Below are 17,748 nucleotides of genomic sequence, written 5' to 3' on the forward strand. Positions count from 1 at the left end.
CACAGGAGGAAGCAGCTTTTATTGATGAGTTATCTCCAGAAACCAAAAAGACTATGTACCCACTTTCAGTCACCCCCTATCCCTCCAGGACCTCACACTGCTCCACCTGGACAAGGGATATAAATTGCCTTTTGGTTTTTCAAGGCCCTAGTCTTTCTTCTTCCTGTGTAGCCCAACTTAGAAATTCAGCAGCAATACCGTTGTTTTTTTCAGCAGTGTCTGCTGCAACTGTTGATACTTAGTAACAATTATGGGTGAAGGGGTGTGGGGGGAAGTGGTTAGATGAGTAAAAAGAATGATGCACAGGAAAACAGGAACGTAGCCTATGGAAGGTCCCTCTGTCCTGCCTCAGTGGATTGATCCTTCATTGGCTGCATTTCTCTTTATGCTGAATCACTCCCTTCTGAATCAGATCGGGGATTTCCACTGCCAGCCACGGACCCAGCTGCAATACAAGGGAGACCCTGTGAGATTACTACCACCCAATCAATGCCTCTTATTCCATCAGAAGCTCCTTCCTAGAGATATTCTAGGAGAGCACGCCCAAAGGAAAACACTGTTATTCCTTGTTTACTCTCAGTTACTTTTCTTATACCACTCAGGACCTAACCCCTTCTCCCCTTATATACCAAATACTCCAAACTTACCCCCAGAGCCATGAGATGAGCTAGTCCAAACTTCGGCACATTCCTGGCCCACAAAGGCTTAAAGTGATCAGTCAGGCATATTTTGCCACCCCTGTGAGAGGGACAAGATGATCAGAAGGTGTTGACATGCAAGGTATACCATAAAGCACAGCAGGCTCTTGAGAGCACAGGAAGACTACTGGTGATCGGAATTGAGAACAAGGTCAGCTAAGTGCTTTGCCCAGGCTTGGCAGAGGGAGACCTGGAGTCTCTCTAGGCCTGCAGACTCTGGGAAAACTCCTGCCTCAGAGAGTTCTTCCCCAAGGCCTTCTTTGACCTTTTCCCATCTCCTATTTGGTCCTACCTGTACATCTTTGCTGTTTTTCCATCCAGTTCAGGGACTGCGATTTCTGGAGCAGTAGTGGGATATGTGATAGGAATCTGGAAGAATTATAAAGCTTTAATAAAACAGAATCAGAATAGAAAGGAACTAATCTAATCAGATATACACATTTCTTGGTTGAACTGAAATGTTCTATAAACTCATCAAGCAGCAGTCACACACCAGGATTCTGGACATGGAGATGAATAACTATAACCTATGCTTGTTTCAAACCTCAGCTTTTCCCTCCCATTTAAAAAGTTATCTTTGGTCCCTCCTGGTTAGCTTGTTAACAATCACCTAATCCCTCCTGTTCTACTAACCTCCATAATTCCCACTCCATCATACTCACGTCAAACTCGATGTCAAACTCATATTTGAGGAGGTCATGGATGTACCAGCATTTTCCAAACCACCTGTAACACAGACCAAACCTCAGTGCAATTTTCCCATTCTTCTAATACTCAGATGACATCTTCTTGGCTTAGGTCACCAGCCTGGGAGACTCGTGGGTTGGGAATTGGGGAACTCTGGAGTTGTGGGAGTGGAGACCAGAAAGGGGCAGGAAAGGCCTAGCAGTGGGCTCTGGGACACCAAAATGCTCAAGCTATGTGGCATCCCCACCCTCACACCTCCCAAGAGGGTCTGCCTACCGAGTCCCTTCCTTGTTGGACTCCAGTCGGAACCAATCATTGTCTGCATTCTTGTTGTTCTCCACGTACTAAAAGTAAGAGAGTGAGGTCTTTGAGGGGAGTGTTGAGGTCAAGGGCAGTCCCCCTTCCCTCAAAAGAAAAGTGTGTGATTACTTCCTCTCTTAAGCACCCATATGCTGATGACTTTTAAATCTTTATCTTTAATCTAGAGCTTTTCTCAAAGCTTCAACTCCATTATCCAACTGTGTATTGAAATTTCTACCTTCATTCCACAGGTACCTCAAACTTGGCAGTCTGTTTCCCTCTAGTCTTTCAGACTTGTTTCTCCACTGCACCAATCTCAGTTGGCAGTATTAGCATTCAGTCACCCAAGCTAAAGACCTGGGAATCATCCTTGACCCTCCTTCTCCTTTACTCTACAAACCAATCTTTTACAACGTCCTGCTGATTTTACCTTCTGAATATTCTTTAAAATCTACCTCTCCTCTCTATCTTCACCATAACTCCCAAGTTTAGAGATCATCATCTTTCTTTTGCCTAGACTAATCACAGCCTCCTAACTTCAATCTTATCCCTGTCAATTCTATTTTCCTCTCTACTGCCAGTGACTGATCTAAACCCAAATCTCATCGTGTTACTCCTCCGCTTAACATCCTTTAAAGGTATCCCAATGCCTCCAAGATAAAATTCAAGTGCTCAAATCTATTTGTCAAGCCTTATCTACCACTCCCTGCCACACTTTGATGCTCTAACAACTCTGATCTACTTGTGTTTCTTCATATATGTCATGGTGTTTCTAGCTTCTATGACTGCTCATGCTGTTCCTTTTGCCTTGAATGTTCTTCTCTTACCTTCATGTTTTATCAGGCCAACTTATGTTCACCCTTTAAGCCTCAGCTCAAGCACTGCCTCTTCTAGGAAACCTTCCCTGACCAGACCCAAGCTGGATTTCGGTATCTCACCTCCTGCTTCAAAACATCTTAGCAATTTCTCAGACTCCTTCTCCCTGTTTCTCCACATAATGCATTATCATGATATGTTTCTGTCCACCTTCGTAGGCTCAATTTTATTCGGCTTTGGATGCCCTTCCTAGGTACTTGGTGTACAATAAATGTTTTTTAGTGAATGAATACATGCATCAGGAAAGCTGCTAGCCTTTGAAACAGAGACCACCGCAAGAAAGTCAAATTTTCTTCTCCTTCCACAGAAGAGAGATTAGCTCAGAAGATGGCTCGTTCCTAACCCTGAGCTCAGCTCCTTGTCTCTCTGCAACTAATATCTACCTGAATTTTTAGCTCTAACGTGGATTCCTCCCTCAGGACAAGTGAAAGAGGGAGCGGAGAGACGCGGACCGGGACTTAGGGCTCCAGGAATTCCTTTTGACCACCTCCCCTACATCCAGGAGAGCAATCACCTGGGGCCAGGAGGACACGTCATTCTCCGGGGCGGCATATCCCCCAAATAACTGCTGCTTTCAGTCAGAAAGTCTGGCGCCACCGTGGCTCCTAACCTGAGTCTCTTGGGAGGCACCTCCTCTCCACCGCGCTTCCCTAAGTCCCCCAGCCCCGCAGTCGTCCAATATCTATGAATTCGTAGAGTTAAACTTTAAAACCGGAAGCGGCTTCCACACGGAGCCTATTCCTAAGGACACCAGATTACCCGCAACCCTTTTGCGACGCGGTTGGCAGTAGAAGCACAACTGACCCGGATAAGAGACTGATATTCCTCCTTGAGTCTCTGCACCCACAACTCCCGATCTCGAGGTCCGGCATTGGTCTTCAGCACCGGGATCTCAGACACGACACGCCGGGTGGCCTCATCCGCCATCTTGGACCAGGGCGCAAGAGAAACACGGAAGTGGTATTACCTGCAGTTTACATTCAGGGCGCCTCCATCTTTACTACTGGACGATGGGGAGTTGGGCAGCCTTGAAACTTCTTTGAATACAATCTTTATTTTATAGTAACGAAGAGAAATTTGTCACCTGATCACTTGCTTATGGGTGCAACGAGAAGAAAACAATGGAAACGGATGTCTCTGTCCTAAATATAATTAAACCGCAGATTGCTCAAAGGGTGATTTCCGCTCATGCTCAGAGACGTAATCTCAGAAAACGCTTCCGGACACTTGAAGAGTTGTTACAATTTCAGGCAGTTCTAGGCGCTCTTCCGGACGCTGTCATCCTGAAACGCGCGATTCACATGTTTAGGCTTCGAATAAACTTCTTTAACTTATTGTAGTTCAGCTGAGATAGCGGGGGGCCAATGCAGTGATCCATTAGGAGGGTAGTAAACTCCTGAGAATTGTTGGGAACCGTGGAGAATCAAAGTATATACAGTCTCAGCCCTGAACAGTTAACACAATTGAATTAGAAAATTCTTAATAAATGCCAAAGGAGTTTAGAGGTCACGGGAAGACTTGCCTTAGTGTAGCTTAGGTATTTGGGTCTGGAATGAACTCATCTAGGAAGGAATCATGTCTCTTATCTCTAGTGCATGGCACACAGTAGGTACCCAGTAATCCTTTTGCGAAATTTGTATCTTCCAGTTGATTTTTAAACCTAAGCACATTATTTTTGGCCTTAACTTACATATCTTGTTGCAGTGTTAATCGTTCCAACCCATGGCAGTAATTTTGGATCAAATCCCATTAATCATCAATTCTATAGTCTATCTACAACTTTAATTTCTAATGGCTGAAAACTCCAGTACAGTGTTGAGATGAGACAACCTTGTCTTGTTCTGATTTTAGAATGGAAAGCATTGTCTCTTCCTTAAGTATGATGTTACCTGTAGGCTTTTCGTGGATGCCCTTTATCAAGCTAAGGAAGTTCCCTTCTCTTCCTAGTGTTGAAGGTTTTTATCATGAATGGATATGGATTTTTTTTCCCAAATGCTTTTTCTTTATTCACTGAGATGATGATGTGGTTTTTGTCTTTTATTTGCATGCTATATATTTCTTTCTTTGAAATATTGGATATTGGATAAGGGTAAGGCAAAGCTTGTAATATCTCACTAGAGTTCTTTCCCCTAGAGAAATAAAGATTTATTCCATTTAGGGTGTAGGCTCTGTGGTGTGGTAGAGTGCAGAGATTCGGAATGAGGCTTGCAATTTAATTGTCATAAGACTTTAGAGACGGGGGAGAGAGAAATGGGGAAACGTAGGTCAAAGGATACGAACTCAGTTATAAAAAGAATAAATTCTGAGGATTTAATGTACAGCATGGAGACTATAATTAATAAAATGGTATCGTATGTTTGAAAGTTGCTGAGAGTAGATCTTAAGCATTCTTAACCACACATGTGTAAACTATGTGAAGTGATGGATGTGGATATTGATCTTGGTAATCATTCCTATGTGTATATATATATATATATATATATAAAACTATCACATGTATATGATTTATATGTATATCAAACCATCACTTTATACAATTATATTTGTCAACTATTCCTCAGTAAAACTGCGGGGGAGGAAAGGCTTTGGAGAGTTACTCTGTGAACTGCATTTTCTCCCCTATAAAAGGAGGATAGTAATGCTTATGGGGTGATTTTAACTATATATGCAGTGTCTCTTCATTCATTCACATAATAGATTTTCAGAATGAAATTCACATTAAATATATGGCAGGGCTTCCCTGGTGGCTAAGTGGTTAAGAATCTGCCTGCCAATGCAGGGGACACGGGTTCAAGCCCTGGTCCGGGAAGATCCCACATGCCGCGGAGCAACTAAGCCCGTGAGCCACAACTATTGAGCCCATGCACCACAACTACTGAGCCTGCGCTCTAGAGCCCGTGAGCCACAACTACTGAGCCTGCATGCCACAACTACTGAAGCCTGCGTGCCTAGAGCCCGTGCTCCGCAACAAGTGAAGCAACTGCAATGAGATGCCCACGCACTGCAACGAAGAGTAGGCCCTGCTCGCCGCAACTAGAGAAAGCCTGTGCACAGCAACAAAGACCCAATGCAGTCACAAATAAATAAGTAAAAATAAATAAATTTATATATATATATGTATGTGTATATATATACATATATATATATATATATATATATATGGCAGTAATTTTCAAACTTTTTGTAATACTGGAGCCAGGTTAACAACAACAACAAAAAATCTCACTTGGAATCTCAAAATATAAAAATGATCAGTGTAGAGCTGCTCTTGTTCAAGTGCAGGCAGAAGACCTCTAGCCTTAGAATACTTCCCCTATGGTAACAACACATCACACTTTATTGTTTAATTGTCTTGAAAGACTGTAAGCTCACAGTAGAGACTGTGTCAGTCTTGTTCATACAATAATACTGTAATGCCTGGCACAAAGTAAGTGCTCAATCAATATTTTTAAAATAAAGGAATATCTTGATGAGTTAGGTAAGCATCAGACAAGCTGTCACCTTAAACCTGCATCTTACCTTTTTTTTTTTTTGAAAATCACCTTATTAGACAACTTTGTAAAGCAGAGTTCATAATACACGACAGCTGTCTCTATTGTAAGCATAGTTGCATCTCTGGAGAGAGAACCTTCTTTAGAGAAGTTTCTTTTTAAATTATCAATTTAGCTGATTCTTGCTTTAAGTAATTCTCACAAGAGATCAGAAGCTAAGGTTGAGAAGACTGAAAGAAGAGTGTGTAGGCCTGAGCTTCATCTTTTTTCAAAGGAAGGGCTCATTCATACACAATTCATGTGTTTATGGAGTTCTTACTACATTCAGGCATTGGAAATACAGTAGTGCACAAGGCAGGCAGAGTCCTTGCCCTCATGGAAATTGTCCTAAAACAGCTATAAAAAGGAACCTGACAGAATTGATTGGAAAACTCAATTCTGGGAAACACACTAACGTCAGACCATGGTTTTGATGGGATAGTACTGTTGAGTACATGAAGGAGCCTCTGAAAGTAGTTGAAAATCCCATTTTCAGTCATCATGGAGAAAGGTAGCTCCTGGGACAAAAGGAGAAATAAATATTGTATTAGGGAAATAAACCTTGGATTAGGAAATGAATTAAAAATTTTCCTCCTTCTGGTCTTTAAGGGGTTAGTCTGGACTCTGATATTCTGGAATATTACTCAGAATGGTGAGGGAAATACTGGTTCTCCTACAGGGAGGGAGCCACCCTAGAGCAGGGGTCCCTAAGCCCCTGGGGCCGTGGACCGGTACCGGTCCGCAGCCTGTTAGGAACCGGGCCGCACAGCAGGAGATGAGCAGCGAGTGAGCAAAGCTTCATCTGCCGCTCCCCGTCGCTCGCACTACCGCCTGACCCCTCCCCACCCCACCCCGCACCGGTCCGTAGAAAAATCATCTTCCATGAAACCGGTCCCTGGTGCCAAAAAGGTTGGGGACTGCTGCTATAGAGGATCAGTGTAGATGAGTGGCCACTTTTGTAAAATTTTCTCCTTTATGATTGCCTTTAATTATTCTGGAGACTTCAGCAAAGAATTCTTGTAAACTGTAACCTGATCTCTGTTATGACGTGGGGAATTAGTTTCACACTTAGAGAACTTGGTAAAGTGAATGATAAAAACTAACATTTATACAATGCTTACTGTGTGCTAGGCACTGTCCTAAACGTTTTTAAAAATTAGATCCTTTAATTCTGGCAACAACCTTAAGATAATTACTTTCATTAGCCTCATTTACATTTGAGGAAACTGAGGAACAGTCAGGTTCAATGAAAGAAAGCCCTATATCACACAGACACTAAATGGTAGAATTGGAATTCAAGCCCAAGCACAGTCTGGCTCTAGAAATCACATCCTTAACCAGCTTTCTACCATTTCCAGGCCAATGTGAAATTAGCACCAGTGATCTGAGGGGATGGAGGTGGTGGCAGGGGCTATTCACGGCCCTAAAAGGGAAGACAGCTATCAGTAATGAACCAGTGTTTCTGAAAACACAAAGAGAGACTGCAGGAACAAACAGTAGGGCTGCAGGAACATAAATGAGATAACAAACCCCCTCCCTGGAATGGGCTGATGTGTGCACAGGACCCTCTGAGGTGTTGGTATCATCCCTAGAGATTTTGCAACTATGGACTTTAACTGCAACCTACTAGCTAGTAAGATCTTGGCAAGGGTTGGGAGTGTCAGAGGATTTGGTTAACAAAGATGAAAAGACGTATTCTTTGGGGAGGAAAAACTAATAAGCAGTCAATTACCATAAAATAAAAAATCTCTATTCTGGAGGTATACAAAGTACTGTCTGAGTAAGTATTCCTGAGAATCAGGTAAGGCTGTTAGTATTTGAACTGGAACTGTTAGGATGAGCACATTGAATGTGCGGGCAAGGAGAGAGCAGGGTAAGTATGGCATTCTAAGCAGAAAGAAGAACATGTGTAAGGCAGGAAGGCATGAGGGAATATAGTATTATATTAATGACACAAAATATCTAGATCATTATTTATAACAGAAGAGGGAAGAAAGCTCCTAGAAACTGTTAATGTTATATTAACTATATGGAATATGCTATAGAGAAATATTTATAAATAAGTGTAAAATCAGAACACAAAATTGTACATAGATGTGGTTTTAAAATATTTACTTTTGAATAGGTAATACATACACCTGCTCAAAATTCAAAAGATACAAAAGGATATAGAGTGAAACGTTGTCTCCCTCTTATCTCATTCCTTGGCTAGTTCCCTTCCCCAGGGGCCTCTCCCCTCCAACTAGTTTTTTGTATATCCTTCCAGATATACTCTATGCACTTACCAATATGTACACACATACACATTCTTTTAAAACATTTTATAAAAATCATAGCATACTATTCACATTTCTGCACATTGCTTTTTTCACTGAATAATATATCTTGGAGGCTGTTCTATATTAATACATACAAAACTACCTCATTCTTCCCCCCCTCCCCCTCTTTCTTCTTTTGTAGATGCATCCCATTGTATGGATTTACCATAATTTATTCAACAAGACCCTCAGGATGTTTATTTAGGTTGTCTTTTGCTATTACGAACAGTGCTGCAGTTAATAGCCTTGCCTACTCATCATTTTGTACATATGTAATAAATACTTAGATATGGAACTGTTGCCTCAGAAGATTTGTGTATTTTAAATTTTGTTAAATATTGCCAATTTGCCTCTAGAAAGATTAAACCAATTTGTATTACTATTAGCAATATATAAAATGACAAGTTTCCCCACCACTCCCCCAAAAAATCAGAGTTGTTTTTGCTAATTTCATGATTGAAATGGAATCTCAAGACAATTTTAATGTCCATTTCTCTTATTATGAGTAAGGCTGAATATCTTTTCATACGTTTAGGATCCATTTGTATTTCCTTTTCTGTAAATTCTTATATCCTTTGCTCCTTTTTAATTGTCATTCATTTTTTCTTACTGATTTGTATGAGTTTAAAAATATATATATATTAAAGAGGTTAGCCGTTTGTGATGAGTTGTAAATATTTTTCCCAGTTAGTCATCTGTCTTTGCTTTTGTTCAAAGTATTTTTAACCATGTGGAAAATTTTCATACATGAGGTCAAGTCTACCAGTCTTTTTTGCTTATAACTTCTGGTGTTGAGTCACCACAACAGTTTATATTATTTTAAAAAAATATCCCATGTTTTCCTCTAGTACTTTTTCTCTTAAAATGAAAATGACTTTGTTCCAGCTTATTTAAACAATACGGAAAAATAAAATTAATTCAAAATCCTACCCCAAGAGACAAAAACTTCTATCATTTTAAGTATACATCCTTCCAGACATCTCTATGTGCACATTTTCTTTCTTCTGCTTTCTTTGGGTTTAATTTACTGTTATATAGGTTCTTTTTTTTAAATTAATTTTTACTGGAGTATAGTTGCTTTGTGTTATATAGGTTCTTGAAATGGATGCAAAGCTTATGAACTTTCAGCTTTTCTTTTTTCCTAATATGTGCACTTAAGACTATACATTTTCCTGTAAGCACAGCTTTAGTTACATCTAAGTTTTGGTATGTAATATTTTTATTATCATTCAGTTCAAATTATTTTCTAACTCCAATTGTGATTTTTTGGGGGGTTACTTAGAAGTAGTGTATTTCACAACTTCTAGTTACTTTTTTGTTACTGATTTGTAGCTTAACTACAAATCAAGAAACACACTTTGTATAATTTTAATACTTTGAAATTTGTTAAAATTTGCCTTATAGCACACTATGGTCAGTTTTAAAAATGTTTCAAGTGTGCTTGAAAATAATTTGTAATTTAAAGTTTTGGAGTACAGTGACTATATATCTGCTTGTTGAGTCAAATTTGCTGCTCATGTTATTTTTTATATCCTTACTAATTTTTTGGGGGGGTGTCTACTGGTTCTGAAAGAGGTATCCTCTATCAGTGGATGACAGCAGTATATTAAATCTCCTATTATGATAGTGAATTTGTCTATTTTTTTCCTTGTAGCTCTGTTGCTCTATATAATATGAAGTTAAGTGCATACAAATTTAAAACTTCCTGGTAAATTGGACTTGCTGATATGAAGTGCCCTTGTTTATTTCTAGTAATGCTTTTGCTTTCAAGTCTACTGTATCTGTTATTATATAATTTCCTTTGGGTTTATATTTGCACAGTATATCTTTTCCAATTCTTTTACCTTCAACCTTTTTGAACCATTATGTTTTATTTATTTTTTTAATAAAATTTTTAAAATTAATTAATTTTTGGTTGCATTGGGTCTTCGTTGATGCATGTGGGCTTTCTCTAGTTGCGGCAAGCGGGGGCTACTCTTCGTTGTGGTGTGCGGGCTTCTCATTGTGGTGGCTTCTCTTGTTGTGGAGCATGTGCTCTAGGTGCGCGAGCTTCAGTAGTTGTGGCACACGGGCTTTGTTGCTCCATGGCATTTGGGATCTTCCCGGACCAGGGCTTGAACCCGTGTCCCCTACGTGGGCAGGCGGATTCTTAACCATTGCACCACCAGGGAAGTCCCTGTACCGTTACGTTTTAGATAGTTTCTAGTATTTTATATTAATTACGATTGGCTATTAATACATGTGAAAGTAATTTTAAAGGGTATGTATAATCTTTCCACTGATCTAAGGTGACACCTTTATCAATACAAAATTTCCTCACGTATTTGGGTCTATCCAAGAACATGATATTATTTTCCGTTTGATCAAGTTCTCTTTTATGTGGGTAGCATTTTATTTTATTTAATTTATTTATACATTTATTTATTTAGTTTTGCTGCATTGGGTCTTCGTTGCTGCGCATGTGCTACTCTTTGTTGCAGTGCGCGGGCTTCTCATTGTGGTGGCTTCTTTTGTTGTGGAGCACGGAGGCTCTAGGCACGTGGGCTTCAGTAGCTGTGGCTCGTGGGCTCTAGAGCACAGTCTCAGTAGTTGTGGCGCACGGTCTTAGTTGCTCCATGGTGTGTGGGATCTTCCAGGCCCAGGGCTCGAACCCGTGTCCCCTGCATCGGCAGGCGGATTCTTAACCACTGCACCACGAGGGAAGCCCGTGGGTAGCATTTTAAAATTTCATTCATACTGGCAATTCCCTGGCTGCCTAGTGGTTAGAGCTCTGTGCTTTCACTGCCAAGGACACAGGTTCAATCCCTGGTCAGGGAACTAAGATCCTGCAAGCTATGCGGCACGGGGAAAAAAATTTTTTTTTCATTCATACAGATCTTGCCCATTCTTGTTAATTATTCCTAGGTATTTTATCTGACTTGTCACTATTGGGTCTTTTTTTGATTATACCTTTAACTTATTGTTTATATATAAGGGATATTTATTTCTGCATGTTACTTCCCCTCCCAACCACCACTTTACTAAATTCTAGTAATAATTTTAAAGTTGATTCTCATGATTATGTCTATGTAAATAAGCTATCATCTGCAATAATAATTACATTATTATTTTAGCTATATAAAATGTTTACAAATAGCTAAGGCTTGGAAGAAAACATTAAGAAATGAGGTAAAATGAGTTAGGAAAAGTCTTTTTGTTAGTTATAAGTTCATTAATGATTAGCTAAAATGGTAACAGGATTCTTAGCATTTTAAATGAGTTCAGGGCCTGGACACATGGTATTCTAGAAATGAGAAATATTTGTAAGTGAAATTGTTTTCTGTCTAGGTCATCTGAGGAACACACAATATAGCAAATGTCCACATTTTCAAAGAGGGAAATTCTAGATGGTGAATTCTGGAAACTAAAAAACTTAAGATTATTGATTCTTAGTCAAACTGTAGAAGTTATTAAAGAGTATTTTATGAATAGAAAAGAAAGCAGCGATCCCCAGATGCCTACAGTGGTTCATGGCGATGTGATTCAGTCTCCCAAGGTGTCGGCTCTTCCTTGCCTTTGGGCCTTTAGCAGGTATCCTCTCAGCCTGGGATATTCCTCCCTTTTCTTCAATAAGGCTGGCTCCTTTGGGTCCTTTGGGTCTCAGCTTCCATGTAACCTCCTCAAAGAGAGCTTTCCCTGATCATTCATTTTTCTATCACAGCATTCTGTTCTTTTCCTTCATAGCACCTATCTCAAGTTAAAATGATATATTTGCTATTTTCTTTCCTTAGTGTCAGCCTACCCATGTAAACTGTAAACTCCATGAAGACATGGACCATGTCTGCTTTGTTCACCACTCTGTATCCTATCCTATATGCCTATCACAGTACTTGACATTAGTAAATGCCTAACGTATATTTATTAAGTAAATGACTGAATGACTTTCCTTGTCAGTGTTACTAGATTAACAGACTAGAACATCATAGAGACAGTACATCTTGACTTCAGGAAAACATAACAGTTTCCTGATATGTTCTTTGAAAAAGATAGTGAATTTGCTAGAATATAGAATCATTTTTATTTGACTGAACAACCAACCAAAGAGAATTAATTCTCTAATTAGCTGGTGGGGTTGGTAAAACAGGGCTGTTTTTTGTCATGGCCTACCTGTGGGATAACCAATGACTTGGAAAAATCATCCCCATGGGGGCAGCAGAGAGCATTAACAAAGAACCTCCTGAATTTCTGAAACCTGGTGAAAATTGTTATATATAAATATTAGGTAACATTTATCCGCTGCTCACAATGAGCTAGGCCCTGTGTTGACACTGCACATATATTATTTAATATAATCATTCAAACAGGGACCTATGACATGGATGTTATTTTATATTTGCCCTTTTTACAGATGAGAAAAAAAGCTCAGAGAAGGAACTTGCCCAAAGTCATATTAGTGAGGGTCAGAGCTGGCAAATGAAGGGAACAGGCTAAGGAGAATTTTGGACAGCAGATCATTAGGATTCAGTGACTGATTGTGGTCCCTACTCTTCTATTCAGGAGCCAGCAGACACTGGAATTCTAGCTAAGGGCTTACAGCTAGGTTTGAAGTACAACTGAAATTAGGAGCAAGTATGATGCTTGGGTGAAAATGAGTAGCTAGAGCAGCTTGGAGTTAATGGGAAACCAAGACCTAGAGAGGACTGTCAGGTCATCAAGTCATTGTAGGATAAAGTTCAAGAGGAAAGCCCAGGCAGGGACATAGGGATCAGAGTGGGCCTGGAAGAGTCAAGAGGATACTTGTGACAATAGGTTGCTAACAGAGTATAGAATTCCTTAAGGGGATGTCTGGTTTAAAAAGATTTTAATTCTGGCAGAGCTGGGGAACAGCATGGACTGGGTCCAGCAGCCTCAAAAGAGTATTCAGATTAAAAAAGATAAGAGATCTACTATAATTTGAATTGGCAGTACCATTGACTGGGAAAAAAATATTTAGTAGGGACATAGTAGCTATCTGAAGGGCTGACATTTAGCTCTGATGTGTTGATCCAGAGGAAAAAAAAATAGGACCAATAAATGGAAGTTACAAAGAGATTTTTCTAAGTACAGGAAAAAAAAAAAGGCGTTTCTAACCACTGAAAATTAGAGTGAATTGAGAATTAAGTGCAGGACATACTGGAAATGGGAGCATGTGAAAGGTAGCTGAAGGATGTCAGTTTAATGATTCTAGTGAAGGAAGAGATAATTGTGGGAAGAGAGTGTATTGAGAAGCAGAAAAGAATGGGATTCAGAGTCCAGTTGGAGGGGCCCGTCTTTGAAAGCTGGAGGGATGTTATCTCAGCTGAGGCTCCAAGGAAGAGACAGGAACTGATATAAAGGAAGAGACATGAAAGGCGGAGGAACAGGAGAATCCTACATAGGGTTCTCAATCTTCTGAGAGTTTTCTCGAGTTTTTAGTTGAAGGAGAGGGTGGAAAAAGAACATTAGGCAAGAGATGAAGTTTTTGCTTTAACTGCAGAGATGATGTACAGTTTAAGCCAAAGGGGAACAGCTGCTTAGCTACACCCAAAAAAATATCTTAGTGTTTGAAATATTTTTTCTCAGTGCTGGGCATGAGAGTGCCCGTCTCCTTGGTTTAGTTAGTATTTATCCCATTTCACCTCAGGAAATCTGCTCAGCTCTCTTTATTGGCATTATGACCTCTTCAGCACCTATTATATCTCAAGGCTTCACGTTTTTTGTTTGTCTGTCTTTTGTTTTGGCCACGCAGCGTGGCATGTGGGATCTTAGTTCCCTGACCACGGATCAAATCTGTGCCCCCTGCAATGGAAGCACGGAGTTCTAACCACTGGATTGCCAGGGAATTCCCAAAGGCTTCACGTTTTAAGAGTGAATTTCCAGGGCCCCCCCAAACAGAAAACTTTCCTACAAATGCAGTCATGAATGGACTAACTTAGGAACAGCTGGCCAGGCAACTGTCCCAATGTCTGGAATTTGTAAAATTTAGTTAAGGTTTGGCCCCAGGGAAAAGGATTAGGTCCTTCCAGTCCTATAAAGGAAGAGGGATTACTTTGAAGGCCTAATGAAGAAAAATCCCAGTCCTTCCTTTAGCTTTCCATTCTGAGTGAAGAAGGCAATCTATCTTTTCCCCAGAGGCTGCAAAGAGCAGACAGGACACCATACTATTAGAGAAGGGAGTCCTCAGCATGGACTCTCCTCTCTAATCCTCTAAATGGGGTTGGGTTAAGTTTAGGAGACGGGCTCATGGAAAGGAATTACTACCATGATGTCAAGATTGCTAAGTATCAAACCACTTCCGGATATGGGTAGGGAGAGAACATGATTCTATTTTAAGAAGTAGTGCCTGCATCTGCCTCTTTTGTGGGCTTATGTGGGTGGGGCACATCCCCCTTCCATATATCACAGCTAGCTACCTCTGTCCTGATGACTCGTCCACTAGGAAAAGTTAGCGAGTAATCTGTGAAGAAAATGAGAATATAGGGGAGGCTGTTTACAACAGAACAGAGTTCCAGTATGGGGTGGTGGTGAAGCGGGGGTAGACATTTTTGGCTTTTTCTAATGGATATCTCTTCCCTTCAACTGTGTAAAGTAGAGGTTGTTCGTTCTTCTACTCCTGTAGGAAAGGGTGGCAGGGTATCATCCTTCTCTTTGCAATCCACTGCTACTTTCAGATGATTGTGCTCTCATCCTCTTGTAAAAACTCTTCCTTCTTTAAAGCCTATGCCATTTGGTTCTACTACTCTTTATCCCTCATGCTTACTGAGAACTCCAGTGCCTATTAAATAACCTCTCTGTGCCAACTCTTCCTACCTGGGTGGTTTTAGGAAAATCTACATGATCGTTAGCTAGTTTTTGACCTTCTCAACTGCAACTTATACTCCTACTTTCTTTTTTGTTTTTAATTAATTTATTTATTTTATTATTTTTTATTTTTTGGCTGTGTCAGGTCTTCGTTGTGGCATACGGGATCTTTCATTGCAGTGTGCGTGGGCTTCTCTCTAGTTGCGGCATGCGCGTTTTCTCTCTCTGTAGTTGTGGCGCACAGGCTCTGTAGTTTGCAGCATGAGGGCTCTCTAGTTGAGGCGTGCAAGCTTAGCTGCCCCATAGCATGTGGGAATCTTAGTTCCCCGACTAGGGATCGAGCCCGTGTCCCCTGCGTTGGAAGGCGGATTCTTTACCACTGGACGACCAGGGAAGTCCCTATTCCTACTTTCAATTCCTTAACTTTACCATTTCTGGCAACACAAGTTTTTCTTTCTGGCAGCTTAAGGGCCATAGTAAAGAATGGGAGAGGAAGCATTCTTGACTGTGGAAATATTAGTGGTGCCAGAACTGGCTGGTGTTGACTTCAAGACCCACTGAAAGACTGGAACTGGCAACCATGATATATAAGGATGGAACAGCATGGGGGTTGAATTCCACGTGATATTTGGTGATGGTTCAAGATCTGGATTTGACCTTTATGCCAAGTTCCCAGGAAACCTGAGTCTGGAGCTAGCTTTTAACCTTTCTTGTTAGCTGCCTTTCTGGGGACATCTGACACTTTTAATAACTTCCATCCTCTTGAAACACTCTCTTCCTTCTGATTCTGTGACAATTAGGATCCAGTGTTTTTCTTCCTCACTGGTTGTTCCTTTTCAGAGATTCTCCAAGGGCTCTCCTACTTGTGCCTTAAATGTTAGAATTCACCAAGGCACTCTTCTTAGCCCTCTGCTGTTCTCTGGGGAGCTTATCCAAATCTATGGCTTCAGCTACCACTGAAATGTTCATGATCCCGAAATTCTGGCCTATACATCATTGGAGTTTTTAAAAAGCAGCTTTCTATAAAAGTAATACATGTTATGTATACAGTAAAACAAATTCAAACAGTAAAGATGAATCTAAAATAAAAAGCGTAAGTTTCATCCCTCCCAGGCCCACTCTTCATAGGTAATTTTTTAACACTTGTGTAAATATGTAAGTATTCTTCTGCACTTGCTTTTTTTCCATTTAATATAATTTTCTCCCATGTGCTAGATTTGTACCTTCAACTGCCATTTGGACATCTCCATCTGGCTGTCCCACAGATATCTAAAACTCCTTCCCTTTCTTTGTAATTCTCCCTTATGCTATACCCTACTGCTAGCCTCTTTCTACCGTCAACACCGTGAAGAAATTGTCTTTACACACTGTGCCTTTCCAGTCACGCAATTTACCTCAATGTTGTTTCTACCCCCACTGTATCTCTGAAACAGCTTTCTCCAAAATTACTAAACGACTTACTTGTTGCAAAATCCAATGGACACATTTTAGTCCACATCTTACCTGATCTGTTATGTTTGACACTGACCAGTTTCCTTGATACTTCTCTCCTGGTTTCTTCTTTCCTTTCCTTCTCAATGTCCTCTTTTCCTCTCTCTTTCCTTATGTCATCTCAAATTCCTCTTTCTAGGCCATCTTAGTCACTTCCATGGCTTCAACAACCTTCTATATTCACACGCTAGGGCGCGCCCCCCCGTCCCCCAAACTTTCCTTTTGGACTCCCAACCCACCTTATCTAATATTCTATTGTCTAATGGATATCCCACAGGCACCTAAAGCTCATTCTTCCCCCACCCCAAACAACAATGAAAATGGCATTATTCCCCAGGTGCCCAAGCCAGAACACTGGGAAATACCTTGGATTCCTCCCTCAGCCTCATACCCGTTTCCGATCAATTTTTCCCCATCTGCACTCCCCACTCCTAGAGGACAGACCGCTGTAGTCTCTTACCGGGGTAAGAGCTTCCCAATTGTTCTTGCCTCTAACTTCACGCCCTCCAATTCATTCTCCTCATTGCAACCAGTGATCTTTCTAAAACGCAAATATATTTGTTCACACCTCTGGTAAGACTCTTCAAAACCTATTCATTACCCTTAGGATAAAATAAACTAATTTACAAGGCCTTGCGTAAACAGGCCCCTCCCAACCTCCGGGACTCATCTATTACCTCTCTTTTAACCAAACCAGGCTGCTGGCAGCTCCAGAAGGTACCTAGCCCCCCACCCTCAATTCCCAACAGTCCAGTATTCAGCTCAGGCGACACTTCCTTCAGGAAGTGGGTGCTCAAAAATCAAATGCTCAAAAAGTGAAATCCGAGAGGGCATCTGAGAAGCACTTTCTGTTCCGGACCCAAGTTTACGGAACGTCCGGGTTACCAGGAAGCTCAGAGCAAAGGTCAAACCCAGATCATGAACCTTCCCCCAAGTTCGCGGGGCAATCCGACCCCCGTAATATTCCGCCCTTATGCGTCATGGCTGCCAGTCGCAGTCTTTCAATGGATCCTGAAGTCGACACCAGACAGCTCCGACCCCACCAACGTT

General features: G+C 40.8%; 1 protein-coding gene across 3 annotated transcripts; it reads right to left on the minus strand.

Annotated features, from left to right (window-relative positions):
- UFC1 (ubiquitin-fold modifier conjugating enzyme 1) lies at nt 1-17,564 on the minus strand. 3 transcript variants are annotated; one of them, XM_033414281.1, is made up of 7 exons: nt 17,376-17,564; nt 3,366-3,488; nt 1,662-1,729; nt 1,361-1,424; nt 991-1,067; nt 648-738; nt 1-445 (listed from the first exon to the last, which is right to left on the minus strand). In XM_033414281.1, the coding sequence occupies exons 2-7, from the start codon at nt 3,486-3,488 to the stop codon at nt 365-367; spliced, it is 504 nt and encodes a 167-aa protein (XP_033270172.1). In that variant the 5' UTR covers nt 17,376-17,564; the 3' UTR covers nt 1-364. The 3 variants fall into 3 exon arrangements, with proteins under 3 accessions (XP_033270172.1, XP_049550919.1, XP_012393948.1); XM_049694962.1 differs by lacking the exon at nt 17,376-17,564 and adding an exon at nt 17,159-17,176; XM_012538494.3 differs by lacking the exon at nt 17,376-17,564 and adding an exon at nt 3,646-3,664.
- Between the last annotated feature and the right edge of the window lie 184 nt (nt 17,565-17,748).

Source organism: Orcinus orca, chromosome 1 (assembly GCF_937001465.1).
Source record: "Orcinus orca chromosome 1, mOrcOrc1.1, whole genome shotgun sequence".
NCBI lineage: Eukaryota > Metazoa > Chordata > Mammalia > Artiodactyla > Delphinidae > Orcinus > Orcinus orca.